At 58.0% G+C, this 12,811-nt stretch overlaps 1 protein-coding gene across 6 annotated transcripts in view; it reads right to left on the bottom strand.

The window, feature by feature from the left end:
* Window positions 1-12,811, bottom strand: part of TBC1D22A (TBC1 domain family member 22A) — a 266,974-nt gene that overhangs the window by 240,235 nt on the left and 13,928 nt on the right. For 5 of the 6 annotated variants that reach the window (XM_081822666.1, XM_081822664.1, XM_081822669.1 and 2 more), the window contains exons 2-4: window positions 10,259-10,315; window positions 8,924-9,264; window positions 3,566-3,742 (exon numbers count right to left, since the gene is read on the bottom strand). In XM_081822666.1, the coding sequence (XP_081678792.1) occupies window positions 3,566-3,742; window positions 8,924-9,264; window positions 10,259-10,315 (575 nt within the window). The remainder of the gene's footprint in view (window positions 1-3,565; window positions 3,743-8,923; window positions 9,265-10,258; window positions 10,316-12,811) is intronic. The other variant, XM_081822668.1, reaches the window with a different exon arrangement.

Below are 12,811 nucleotides of genomic sequence, written 5' to 3'. Positions count from 1 at the left end.
CCACAGGGCTGTCCTCCAGCCGCGGGCCCTGAGGGGGCAGCTACCTAAACCTCACTTCCAGGGTGAGCGGCTCCACTGACTCCTTTCCCCCAGAAAACACCTCTCCTCCCCACCTCCATCTACAGGGACACTCTCCACCCTCGGGCCAGACTGGATGCTCAGGCGAGGGAGCTGGAACGAGACCGTGCACCCAGCCTCGCTCCCCCGGTAGTCACGGCTGAAGGCCCAGAGACCCCATGCCCTCGAGCCCCACCACTGAGACCGGGCGGCTCTGTGGGCCTCCGGACCGCGTGTTCTGCCCTCGGCCCAGTCCCGCTCCCACGCACAGACGCGCGCGATAAAAATGAACGCCCCCAAGTGTCATTTTCTTGGGCTTCAAAGCAGCAGCCTTTTGCACGAGTAAATATTGAGTCAATGCTAAGAGCAGAATGAGCTGTTAAGTTCTATTTGCTACTTTCATCCCCAGGCTCATAACAGAGCACAAGCTAAACAAAGAAAAACAGCTCTCCGCCGACGAGATGACATTCAGCAGGTAGAATCATTTCTGTGGGCACTTCTCACATCAGTGATTTGCTTCTCCAACATTGGCAAATATTTGCCACTTATGTCTTTTATGTAACGTGGAGATAATATATTCCACTGTCTTCCAAGGCTATCTTAAATGCCTTATAAAAACAGGCAATTTACTGGCTGTGTTTTCTCCTGCCACTAAATACAAATCCAGTAATTGTTTAACTTTGAAAGCTTTTTGGTGTGAGATTTGATACTTAAACAGAATGCAAAAGACAGAAAACACTCGTAACGGCACCAACCCAACAAAAGAATCTTATTTTTACATGTTAACCTTTCCTCCTGCTCGTGCATAGCCGCTTTCCCCATGAGTCCTGAAAGCTTTGTTCTGAAGTAGGATTTTAATGTCCACAAGTTAGTCCACTGACAAAGGCCACCAGAAGACTAACGGGGGCTCAGCTCCTGACCCAGAACTGCAATTCCTATCAGTGTATCTTGTCTTCACCAACTACCTCCGTGCCCCCTACTGTCAGAAACCGCTTAACTCAACCAAGAGGACACGTGCAAGCCGCCTTGACTCGGCAGTGACCACAGCGACCACGTGCATCGGTGCTCTGAAAATCAAGGTAAGGGGTAAAGAGGCCAACGCAAATGAATCAGGCAGATGAGTAGCACTGTTCAGCGTTCACTGTGTGCTGGGCCCGCTCCTAAACACTCCGTATGCATCCCCTCCCCGGGTGTGCCCCCTCAGCACAGCCAGCACCACTGGGCAGGCGACCGAGGACCCCAGAAGCGCTCCAGGCTTGCTCCAGTCACGGGGCCCCGCACTCCCAGCCAGCAGTTGTCCCAGAACCTCCGCCCTCCCCGCACTCTGGCACCTCCCCACACTGCCTCAGGGCACAGGTGTGTTGGCGGGCTGGAAAAGCAAGTGGCCAAGGGATGGGCTCAAACCCCACGACTAGACTCCTTGGCGCCCGATCCACCTGACTTCCCAGCGTCGTGGTGAGATTTCCACCCCAGCTCCTCCTCTCCCTGACCCACGTTTCGGGACGCTCGATGCCCATCGCTAGTCACCAGCGCAGGGTGAGGATCACAGGTCCAAGCCTGCTGCCGTGACACAAAGTTGGGAAGAACCGAAATGCCCGTCGGAGGGGCGGTAAAGGAGTCCCGGGCGCACAGCCCGTGCGGGCCGCGTGCGTCTCTAGCGCTACCACGGGAAAGACGCTGTGAGGTTTAACGTGGGGGGCAGAGCAGCACCACCACGCGTGTGGGGAAACATGCACAGATGCACGGACCCCGAAGCGCCTCTCCACACGCGACTTCTGAGCTACCACAGAAGAGTCGCGTCTGCCCCCCGTCCCCGTGCAGGACCTGACAGCCGCCAACTCGCCAGTCATCGCGTTCCCTCCTGAACCTGAGGGCCAACCCGCCCCGTGGCCTCCGCCACGGTGACAGACAACACAAACCTCATAGGCGACATCCCTGCCAAACGACCGGCCTGAATCTCATCAGGAGGACACGAGACACCCCCGCTGAGGGGCGCCGCACAGCGGCTGGCCTGCCCTCCTCGAACGCCCTGACGCCTGGGAACGCGGTGCACGCTGGGACCCCCCTGGCTGACGGGGAGGACGGACGGGGCGACACACACTGCGCACATCACTGGGGCGACTGGCAGGAAGAGAATGCACCGCGGATGAGCTGAGCGCACCATCTCGCTGTGCAGTGTTCTGACGGTGTCTCTGTGCTTAGGAAACACACAGTGATGCTCTCAGGGGTCCAGGGGTCCAGGGTCTCCCACGGACTCAAGCGGTTCGGGGAAAGCACGCAGACACACAGGCACACACACAGGATGAAGACGGGGCAAAGTACAAACGATCGGTGAAGACAGGACTCGCCTGTACCGTTCTTGCAACTTTCTTCTACATTTGAAATTACATCAAAATAAAAAGTTTAAGACGTCACGTGCATCGTCATGTGCGTGATCTGACCCCAGCGCCCTCAGCAGCTCAGCGTTAAGAGAACGAGAGGCCTCCCTTCCTGTCCCTGGAAGAAGACACCTGGAATCACGCGAAGGAGGGAAAGCAGGGCTGGGGAAGAGGAGAGCGACACATTTTTACCGCACATCCTCTGGCGCCGCGTGACTGTGTTACGTGTGCGTGAGCAAATCAATCAGGAAAATGAAAACGCAGAAACTTGCGGAAAGGAACCCTTCTGCACCCACAAGGGGAGCAGCATCCTCACGGACGCGGCCTATCCTTCAGCTCCATGCTCGCTCTGCCTCCGCCCGCCTCCCTGCTGGGCAGCCCAGCCGCGTGCCTCACGCGCCACCTGCTGGCGGAGCGGGGCACTGCTGCCGAAGCGCGCCAGCCCTCCGTGCCACCCTGGCACCCACCCTCCACCATGCGTGATCTCGTGACCGCGGCCACATCCCACCTTCCGGAGAGCCCCCGCAGCCAGCAAGATGCCCGATGCAGCGTGGCACTCCGCAAAGATGAGACGTACCGAGGAAAGGACGCAGCTTCGAGGGGAAGCCCAGCAAATGGACTTGGAGGCGAGCACCCGCCTCAGAGCCTGGTGGCAGAGCGGCCCCGCGGCCATGGTGACCCCCGAGAACCACACTGCTGACTGTACGGCCCCCTGCTGGCCCGCCCACCCCAGCCCCGCCTGGGCTCCCGGGGTGTTCACGGCCTATCCCACACTTTACACCAAGGAAGGTGTAAAGTCAGCAGCACTCAGGACCCTGGTCACCAGCTCTGTGTCCCCGCGAAGACTCTGAAAAGCAGGGACACCAAGCTGGCCAGTCCTGTGGAGCAAACCAGTTCAGCCCCAAGAAGCCAAAGGAGTTCAATCGGAGCATTAAAAAATAGAACAGAACAGAAAATTCCGGATCAATGGCCCCAGAAGCCCATGACCAACACACAGCTGAAGTAAACCTCAAGGACAAACGACTCATCTCTGTGACTCGCGCAGGACGGCACAAACACATCGCCCTCTGACAGAGTAAACCACACGTGGGGGCGCAGGTGCACGTGCCCTCCGCCGGCGGGGGACTCACCAAGGTCTGTGTTCGGGCCGGCAAGGAGCTGCTTGAACTTGTCGAGCCGGGAGGCCTCTCGTTCACTTAACGCTGAGCTGCTGAGGGCGCTGGGGTCAGACGTGCCACCCACAGCGGCCGCCACCGAGTGCGGGAGAGACTGGGACCGCTGCAGAGGAGCAGTGTCGCCGGCGCTGTCTGCGGAGAGAGCGCGCAGGGGGTGAGGACAGCCTCCTGGACCCCCCCCCACAGCCCTGTTCCCCAGTAAGAAGGCTCCCACCTGCGCCACCTGCCCTTCGGGAACGCCACCGTGCCACAGCCATCCCCTCCTCCTGTAACCGGCCAGGGCAGACCCGCGTGACCGGGGCAATAAAGTGAAACTAGTGAACACCCAAGAAGCCCACTGGCCTTACTGGTAGAGCGTTACTCCCTGGGAAAACAGACGTGCCTCACACAAAAGCAAAACGACAACCAGAAAACTCCAGACCCCCCCGGCTCCCCCACTGCTAGCAGGCCTGCCCAGGTGACACAACCCAAGGATCTGCTGGTGCCTGTGGGGCTCACCTGGGCCTGAGCACAGAAGGAAGCCACCGAGCCACACGTGGAGGAGCATGAAGCCCACAAAGGCACTGCACCCCTTGGATCTCCCCAAGCCCCATGAGGGAGGCGGGCAGGGACCATCACCAAGAGAAAGCACAGGAAGCTACAGCGCATGCAAGCAGGGGAGGGGCAGCAGGCTGCAGGCCTGCCCAGCACCCCCCACCCCAGGGCACCACCTACCACCACGCACAAAGGCCCACCGACGGGGACACACAGGGCCGAAGTGAAACCGTGCATTAAATCCAGGAACCCGGACCAGGAAGAGCCACAGAAAAGAGCCCAAGGCCCAACACCCACTCAGAAAGAGCCACCAGGGACCAACGAGGGGCCCACAGGAACAGGCAGCACCAGGCTGTACACCCCCAGGTCTAAATACCCTTGAATGGTCACATCTCCCAGAACTGAAATTTAAAGTAGAGGAAAAAACCAACTCCAGGAGATGGGGCGGGAACCAAACAAGGTGAAGAAAACATGCCGGCTCCTGGCCGCCGCTGTCAGACTCCCACTGGCCCCCTCCTTCCTGCAGAGCTGACTCATTACCCTAAAATCGCGGCCCGGAAAGGCTTCACACAGAAACCCTCAGGCTACAGAGGAGCAGTGTCTGGCCCAGTTAAGCTTCCAAAAAAGCCTGGAGAGGTGGGCGTCGAGGTGAGAGCAAGTCCCAGCCCCTCCGCAGGGCTGACCCCTCGCTTGCAGGAGGTGTCCCCACCGGCCTGCCCTCCGGGAGGCCCAGGGCAGCAATGCTCAGACCCCCTCCTCCCCGCCCTCGGAATCTGCCACTCCGCTGTGCGTCATGATTTCTCAGGAAAGACGATGGGCGGGAGGAGCGATTCCTCGTTCTAACACGGAACCAAACGTGCTGAGTTTTACTTCTCCGCCATCTTAGAGAGCATCCCTGTGATTTACTCCGACATGTAAGGACCACGTCGTCCTGAGCAGAGCACACATCCGGTCCCCCTCTAAGATGGGACAGGCAGGGTTTGCAAGGCACAGTGATGCCCCCTGCCCCCCGAGGAAGCAGGAAGGTCAACAGCAGGTCTCCCTGCTACTGTAAATGGAAAACACATCAGTGTCCCCCTCTGGGGCAGCCAGCGTCCACCCAGGACCCACTTGCAGCTCAGTCCCCATCAGTGATGGACAGTCCTCCCCAGCCACGCCCACTGAGCCCTTCGCAGCCAAAGGCGCAGGCTCCCCATTACGCCAGCGGCACCCTAGACCAAGCAAAGGGCATCTGACTTCAGATACAAAGGTACAGATACCTCAGACGCTGATTAAGAAAGTCAGGACAGTCGAAAGGTAAGCAGGAGGCGCGGGGAAGGCCAGCCTGAGACCCCTGCTGCAGCATCCCGGAACTTTCAGGCTGCCATCTACCCAGGGCTGAAGGCCAAAGGCGAGGGCAGCCAGCAGGCCCTGTGGACGCTGCGTGGGGTGACGTGAGCTCCCACGGTGGTGCACCATAAAGGGACAGGCACCCAACACAATGCCGGCAGTGGGAAGGGCAGGCAGCACTCTGATCAGACTGGGCCCCGTGAAACACAGCGTCCAGGCCCCAGAAACACAACTCTGCTCCGAGGAGCACAGTCACATGAAATGGCACTCACAGGTCCCTCACCTCAACAGAGGCCTGGCCTGGCCCTGGGCCGTGGGGCCGGTGCAGGGACAAGAGTGGGGCAGAACATGGAGGAGGGGAGAACCCGCGGTCACCAGGCCCTGAAGACACCTCAGTTTAGCTCAGCAACATTCACGTAATGACACAGGACCCCAAAGGGAAACAAAGGTAATGGGACATGGTCCCTGCCTTGGGGGAACTTGCAAACCACGTAGATGAGGTGTGCAGTCAGCCAGCCCAGCCCACCCGGCACCTCCCCTCGGCTGGGATGGCCTCACCTCCTAAGCCTGGAACCTCACCCTACCGGTAACCTTAGAGACATCACCTCCTCCCTGAAGCCTTCCCTGACACGTCCTGGCCCTCCTCAACAAGACTGAACTGGGACTTCTACCCCTGGGTGCTTCTGGGTCCTGTCCATCACTCCAAGGCTCCATTCCACCCACGGAGGTGAAAGACTCAGATCCTTGTGTTTCCCCACTAGACTGCCTGCCAGTCAACACATCTGCGCCGGGCCCAGCCCAGTAAGAATGAGGGCTGACGTGGTCGTCTTAGCGCCAACACCGAGTAAGCCATCCCCACAACTAACAGCCCACCAAGGGAACTGAACACAGGCCCACGAGTTCTGCGCACCACTGCCAGCCACCCGTGGGGTCGGCTCCCTGAGAGGCCACCTCGGGCTCCAGAGCGGCCCTCTCCCCCTTGGCACTGTGCACGGTCAGGCCAGAGAGTCCCCTGGGGGCCAGGCACCCTGGTCTCTGCCTACTTCATGCCAGGAGCACACACTCCCTGCCCCAGATGTTAACAGGAAAGGTCCTAAAACAGGACCTCATGTCCCCTGGGGGCGGCATCACCAGCGAAGAGGCCCTGCTCTCTGTGGGGAGGTCAGCAGCTAGCAGCAGGCCCTGGCCTCAGACGCCCTGGACTTGAACCCTACCCCACCGCTCAGCATGCTGGGCGAGCCACGTGACCTCCCTATACCTCCCCCGTAAGCTCTCTCCTAGACTGGCTGCAAAGTCAGAGGGATCTGTTCATGACAAGGGCCCGAGACAGTCTCTGCCCCACAGTAAGCGATGGATAAACACTACCTGCTATCATGAAATGAACTGCTCACAAAAAGCCTGCTCAGAAAGCAAAGGAAAGATGGTTGATGCACAAGCGGGTGGAGGCAGAAGGCAAACACAGTAATCGGCCCCTTCCCCAGCATGAGCCGCTTGGAGCATCCTTCACCTGGCTTTTATAGGAGGAGGCCACCCCAAGGCTCCCCACCCTGGCTGGATGCAGCCCAACTGCATACTTGGCCATGGGCTGAATGCTGTGAGGCCCCAAAGTCCGTATGCTCAAGTCCTTCCCCAGACGGGACGGTGTTAGGAAGAAGGGCCTCAGGTTTAGAGGAAGTCATGAGGGTGGGGTCCCCTGATGGGATCGGTGCTCCTGAGGAGTCACGAGACAGCCTGTTTCCCCTCTCTAGTCTCCCCCATGTTGGGATACTGTGAGAAGGCAGCTGTCTGCACCCCGAAGAGAGCCAGGACCCAACCGTGTTGGCCGCCTGACCTGACTTCCAGCCTCCAGAACTAGGAGACCTAACTTTCTGCTGCTCATGCACCATCGGCCTGTGGTGCTCTTGCCACAGCAGCCCCACGGCCTGAGAGAACAGGAGCCTGCCCACTCAGCCGAGATGGGCCCCCACCTCTACGGGTGCTGAGGCCCGGCCCCCAGCAACTGCTCAGATGGCAGGTGTTACAGAGGCTCTACCCAGGCCCCAGAGGCGTGGGGCACAGCAAAGGGCAGAGGAATTCGGGGCACCTGCCAACTTGAAGAGGCACCCAGGCTGAGGGCACTGCCCGGCCGGGGCGCGCAGGCGGTAATCGGCATAGGATGCGTCAGTCTCGGGGAACCCCGACCCACTCGCAGAAGCCCTAACCAGATTTTCATTTTTAAACTCAAATACTTTGAAGTTCAGCCTATTTTGGAGAAAAATAGTTCAGATTCCAATATGAAAACTGGTCAAAGGAACTAATTCACAGCGTTCTCACCTACGAAGACGTGTGATGTTCCAAACATTAGTCAGCTCCCGGGAAGGGTTTCTGAAAACTAGACAGGGGGATGAACGCCAGCTCCGTGGTCCCAGCAGGGCAAGCTGAGGCTGCCCGATGCCCTCTTCTCTCCTCTGTAAACAAGGGGCAGTCCCCCTGACCCCCAGAGACCCTGGGAGAGGGAGGCCGTGAGTCCGCCGCGGTGCAGGCCGGCCCCTCTGCCACCAGTTCCCCACGCCTCACTGCCTCACCTCACTGATGCTCACGTGTCACCTTCTCAGTAGGGCATCTGGACGCTCTGACTGAAGATTACGCCCCAGGTCCAGGCTGCTGTCACCACCTCCCACCTCTGTCTCGACCCAGGGCGCTTGTCTTCTCCCCGCACGCTCCAGGCCTCCTTACTGACCCAACGTGTAGATCAGTGCTTGTCCCCCTCACCAGAACACACACTCCAGGCCAGGGACTTCGTGGGGGCACCCCAAGCCCTAAGAGCCTGACCCATCACAGAGGCTCATCAAATACTGTGTTGTTTTACATCACAGACACCCCCAAAAACAAAAAGCAAAACTACTGAGAGCCGTCTCCAGAAAGGCTACTGAGCACCAGGCACGGGGTACAAGACATGCGCTGATCGCATCCTTGAGTTTATGACCTGGAGGCAGTCATTCCACACCCCAGACTCTGCCCCCTACAGACTCTGAGCCACGTGCAGGTGTCCCAGTGGGGGAGGGGGCGTCACTGGAAGCCGCCGAAGGAGGTGCAGCCTCTGAATGTGCAGTTGGCCTGGCCCCTGAGCTGGAAATGTCCCCCTGGGACAACCGGGGCACACTTAGAAGGGAGACACAGTCCCCTGGGGCCTGGTGCTCACTGTGGGCCTCTCACAGCCAGGCCACAAAAGCCACACACCACACCCTCCACCCGGAGGAGAGAAGCACTCAGCTGGGGACACAAAGAAAAGTCTACGGCTTCTCCTGCCTGGGAAGGCCTGTGGGCACGTGGATCACAACCTCAAGGTCTTTCAAGGGCACGACCTCCTGTGGCAAATAGGACGGAACGCCCGCTAACCTCCCGCACAGAGAGGACTCCAGCCCCTCTCCCTCGCAGCACTGCACGTCATCTCCTCGTGCCCCCGCCCACCTGCAGGACAGGATGTGTGGCTCTCGCTGACGGACTTCACCAGCCGGAGGTCACCGCTCGGGACCAAAGGAGGCTCTGCCGAAGGCTTTGGCTCCTGCTCGGGGCCCGGCGCCTCCTGCGGCTTGCGGCGCTCCTGCCGCTGGCTGTGGTTGCGCAGGACGCGGTGGGCCGTCTCCATGACCACGTCGGTGTTCAGGCTCTCGGCTGCCATGGCCAGGAGCCCGTCATCGTCCTCGCCGGCATCCCAGGCATCGCTGGTGTTGCTCTCAAACTCCTGGAAGGTGCTGATTCTCTTGGCCTTCACGGGTGTGGCGGGCGCCTTGGGCGCGGCCTTGAGCAAGCTGCAAAGCAAAGGCAGACTTCAGCTGTCCCCTCGGAGGCTGGAGAGGACTCACCCCACGACCGGTCAGAAAGGAGCCCATGGATGAAAGGTGCACATTCAAGCTTCCAGTGTCAACTGAGCTGAGGGTGAAGAGCAAGCACAACCCAAAGAGGCATCCAAGAGAGGACTCCTGGGGCACCCAGGGGGCTCAGTCGGTTAAATGTCTGCCTTTGGCTCAGGTTGTGATCCCGGGGTCCTGGGATCGAGCCCCACATCAGACTCCCTGCTCGGTGGGGAGTCTGCTTCTCCCTCGCCCCCCTCCCTACACCCCACTCTTGTGCGCTCTCTCTCTCTCTCTCTCTCTAATAAATAATCCTAAAAAAAAAACAGAAGAGGACTCCTAGGATTCGGGGGCAGGAAGGAGAGGCTCTCAAGGGGCAGTACCGCTGAGCAGTCTCTGCTCAGTGACAGAAGCCACTCAGGAGGAACCCCAGCACTGCAGTCATGGCATTCACAGGGAGTCCCCACACCTCACATGGGCAGTGCCCGCAAACCTCCTAAGGCAGCAGTGGGGGCGGCAGGGGCAGGAGCGGCTGTCCTCCGGCGTGCAGACGCGACACAGCACCACTAGAGCAAGAGCCCCCGCGGTGGGCCCAGTGACACCCGCCAGCACAGGCGGGGGGCCACACCAGCCCCCTGCGTGGCTCTGGTGGAGGAGCCAGACACAGGGGCAGAGCGTGCAGTGGAGGGCAAGGGAAGTGAGCTGACCACCGAGAACAGGCCCGGGGCCAGGCCCTCCCCGTCAGCTAAGGGGGTGCCAGCTTCGTGCTCTCCTCCACTTTGGGCTGGGCTTCCTCCTCTGCCCTTGTCCGGAGGACCAGTCGTGCGAGGCCCTGACGCGTGTCTGCTCGAGGGAAGACCACGCTGCTCCCCTCAGGACCCCGAGGAGGCCGGCGGGTCACCAGGACGCCCAGGCACGTGCGTGATGCAGCATGACCACAGGCCTCACTTACGTGCCGTGTAACAGTGGGTCGAAGGGGGGGTGCTGGGCGCCGTACACATGCTGGATGCTGTTTAAAAAGAAAGGAAAACCGATTAGCTTCTCTCCAGCTTCCTCAAGAGCCCACACTAACTCGACCAGTTCCCAGTAACCTACACGCCTGAGCAGCAACTCTCCCTCAGCTGCCACGGATCCCGAGGGCCCATCTGGAAGGGATGAATGGCGCCACACAGGTCCACGCCACACACACAACGGGGCATTCAGCCTGCCGGGCAAATGGGCCTCAGCCCAGGGAGCCGCAGCCCTGACCGCATCGGCAGGGCCTCAGGCGCCGCTGCCAACGAGGCTGCTGGGAGCTGGGAGCCACTCAGCATTGCCAAGTTCCAGCAGCCTCTGCTCCCGGACCGTGTGCCAGCGGCAGGACTACGAACTAATGCTGAAATGCCCGTCTGGAAATTCCCATCTGCTGCCATTTCGTCAAAGACAGAATGCAGAATCACAAAAAGAAGATAAATGTGTTTTTTAAAGACTTAATGATTTTATTATAAAGGTTTTCTGGGGGCGCCCGGGGGGCTCAGTCGGTTAAGCGTCTGCCTTCAGGTCAGGTCATGATCCCAGGGTCCTGGGATCGAGCCCCACATTGAGCTCCCTGCTCCGCGGGAAGTCTGCTTCTCCCTCTCCCACTGCTGCTCCCCCGCTCGTGCGCTCGCTCTCTCTCTCTCTCCCTCTCTAATAAGTAAAATCTTTTTAAAAAAAATAAAAATTAAATTTAAAAATAAAGTCTTCTGTTCATCAGAGTAAACTTGGAAAACAGATGGAAACAAAACAGCCCCCGTGGCAGACACCAGGGCGGTCCACTGAGTGGCCGCACCCGCACCCCTTCCTCGGCGGGGGCGTCCAGCCAGGGAAGGCCCTGTGACCCAGCGCAGCTCAGTCACCAGCAGTGTGGGCCGTTCCTCATCTGCCTGGAACACACATGTGAGGCCTAGAGGTTCCCCAGCCTCATGCCACCATGAGAAATGAGCAGGAGATATCAACCACCCGAGAACGCGGGCACGGCAGGAAGATGAGAAAGAGCACGGGTCTCGGGGGCACTGCAGTCCTGCCAACACCTTCATCTTAGCTCAGCACCAGAACTATAAGACAGCAAGTGTGTATTATAAGTCAATAGGGTTATGCTGATTTGTTACAGCAGCAACAGAAAACCAAAAGAGAACAGAATGGTGACAGACAGGTGACAAAGCCATCCTCTTGGCTTATGGAAGCTTAAAGGTCTCTGTGGTTAAGTCAACCTCACTTTTATGCGTTACACGGGGCTCTCCTTTGAGGACTCTACTTAAAAAGGCCCACCCCCAACTGTCTTAGTCCATCCCGGCTGCTATAACAAAAATACCATGCATGTGGCAGCTTATAAACAAAGACATTTATTCCCCACAGTTCTGGAGGCTGGAAGTCCAAGATCAAGGTGCTGGCAGATTTGGTATCTGGTGAGGGCCTCAGCTGGTGCCTTCTGCTACGTCCCCACCCAGCGGAAGAGGCAGGGAAGCTCTCTGGGGTCTCTTTTATAAAGGCTCTAATCCCACCATGGGGGACTCCAGCCTCAGGACCTCCTCACCCCCTCAAAACCCCCACCTCCTAACACCCTCAGTCTGGTGGTTAGGGCTTCCTGTGAGTTTTGGGAGCACACGAACATTCAGCCCAGCCGACTTACTGAGATGGCATAAATCTCCAACTGTGTCCTAGTTCCACACTTGTGTGGTTTTATTTTTTACCCTTAAGTATTGAGTCACCTAGAATTTATTTTATTTTGCTACAGACTGTAGAAAACTTTTTTTTTTTCTTTTGACAGAGAGAGAGATAGCGATAGCAGGAACACAAGCAGTGGGAGTGGGAGTGGGAGTGGGAGAAGGAGGCTCCCCGCTGAGCAGGGAGCCCGATGTGGGGCTCGATCCCAGGACTCTGATATCATGACCTGAGCCGAAGGCAGACGCTTAAGGATTGAGCCACCAAGGCGCCTGTAGAAAACTTTTTAAAAAAATAATCCACTGCTCCAATGACATTGGTTAAAAACCTATCCTATTCCCTACTGGTTTGCGGACACTGTCTTCAATACGCGGGAGATTACTCTATGCTGGGGCATTTTTTCAGTTTTCCATTCATTCCTCCATGTCTGTGCCTGTGACACAACATTTTAATTACAGAAAATGTTCCCTTTTATATCCTAAAATGTTTCAGCAAAATTTAATGGACATTTGATAGCCCCCACGTTGTGACAGGGGTTGTGAGGAGTACGAGGCAGGCAAAGACAAGCACACTGGACTCCAAACTCACAAGAACCTTTAAGTTTACCTACAAAAATAAAAAAAATGAATTGGCATTTATAATGTTCTTGGACAACAAAAACATGGTAAACTGGAATATTATTCAGTGAAATAGTCATCAGCTAAAAAATAAAGTGCTAGCTCACGCTATAACACGGAAGAACCCTGAAACCATCACGCTACGCGTGGGAAGCCAGTCATTAAAAAACACCTATTCTGGGGCACCTGGGTGGCTCAGCCGTTGG

The sequence above is a fragment of the Leptonychotes weddellii genome, chromosome 5 (genome assembly GCF_054177405.1).
Source record: "Leptonychotes weddellii isolate Sample4059 chromosome 5, ASM5417740v2, whole genome shotgun sequence".
NCBI lineage: Eukaryota > Metazoa > Chordata > Mammalia > Carnivora > Phocidae > Leptonychotes > Leptonychotes weddellii.
Note: the sequence above shows the minus strand (reverse complement) of the source record. Positions and strands in the feature narration are given on the sequence as shown.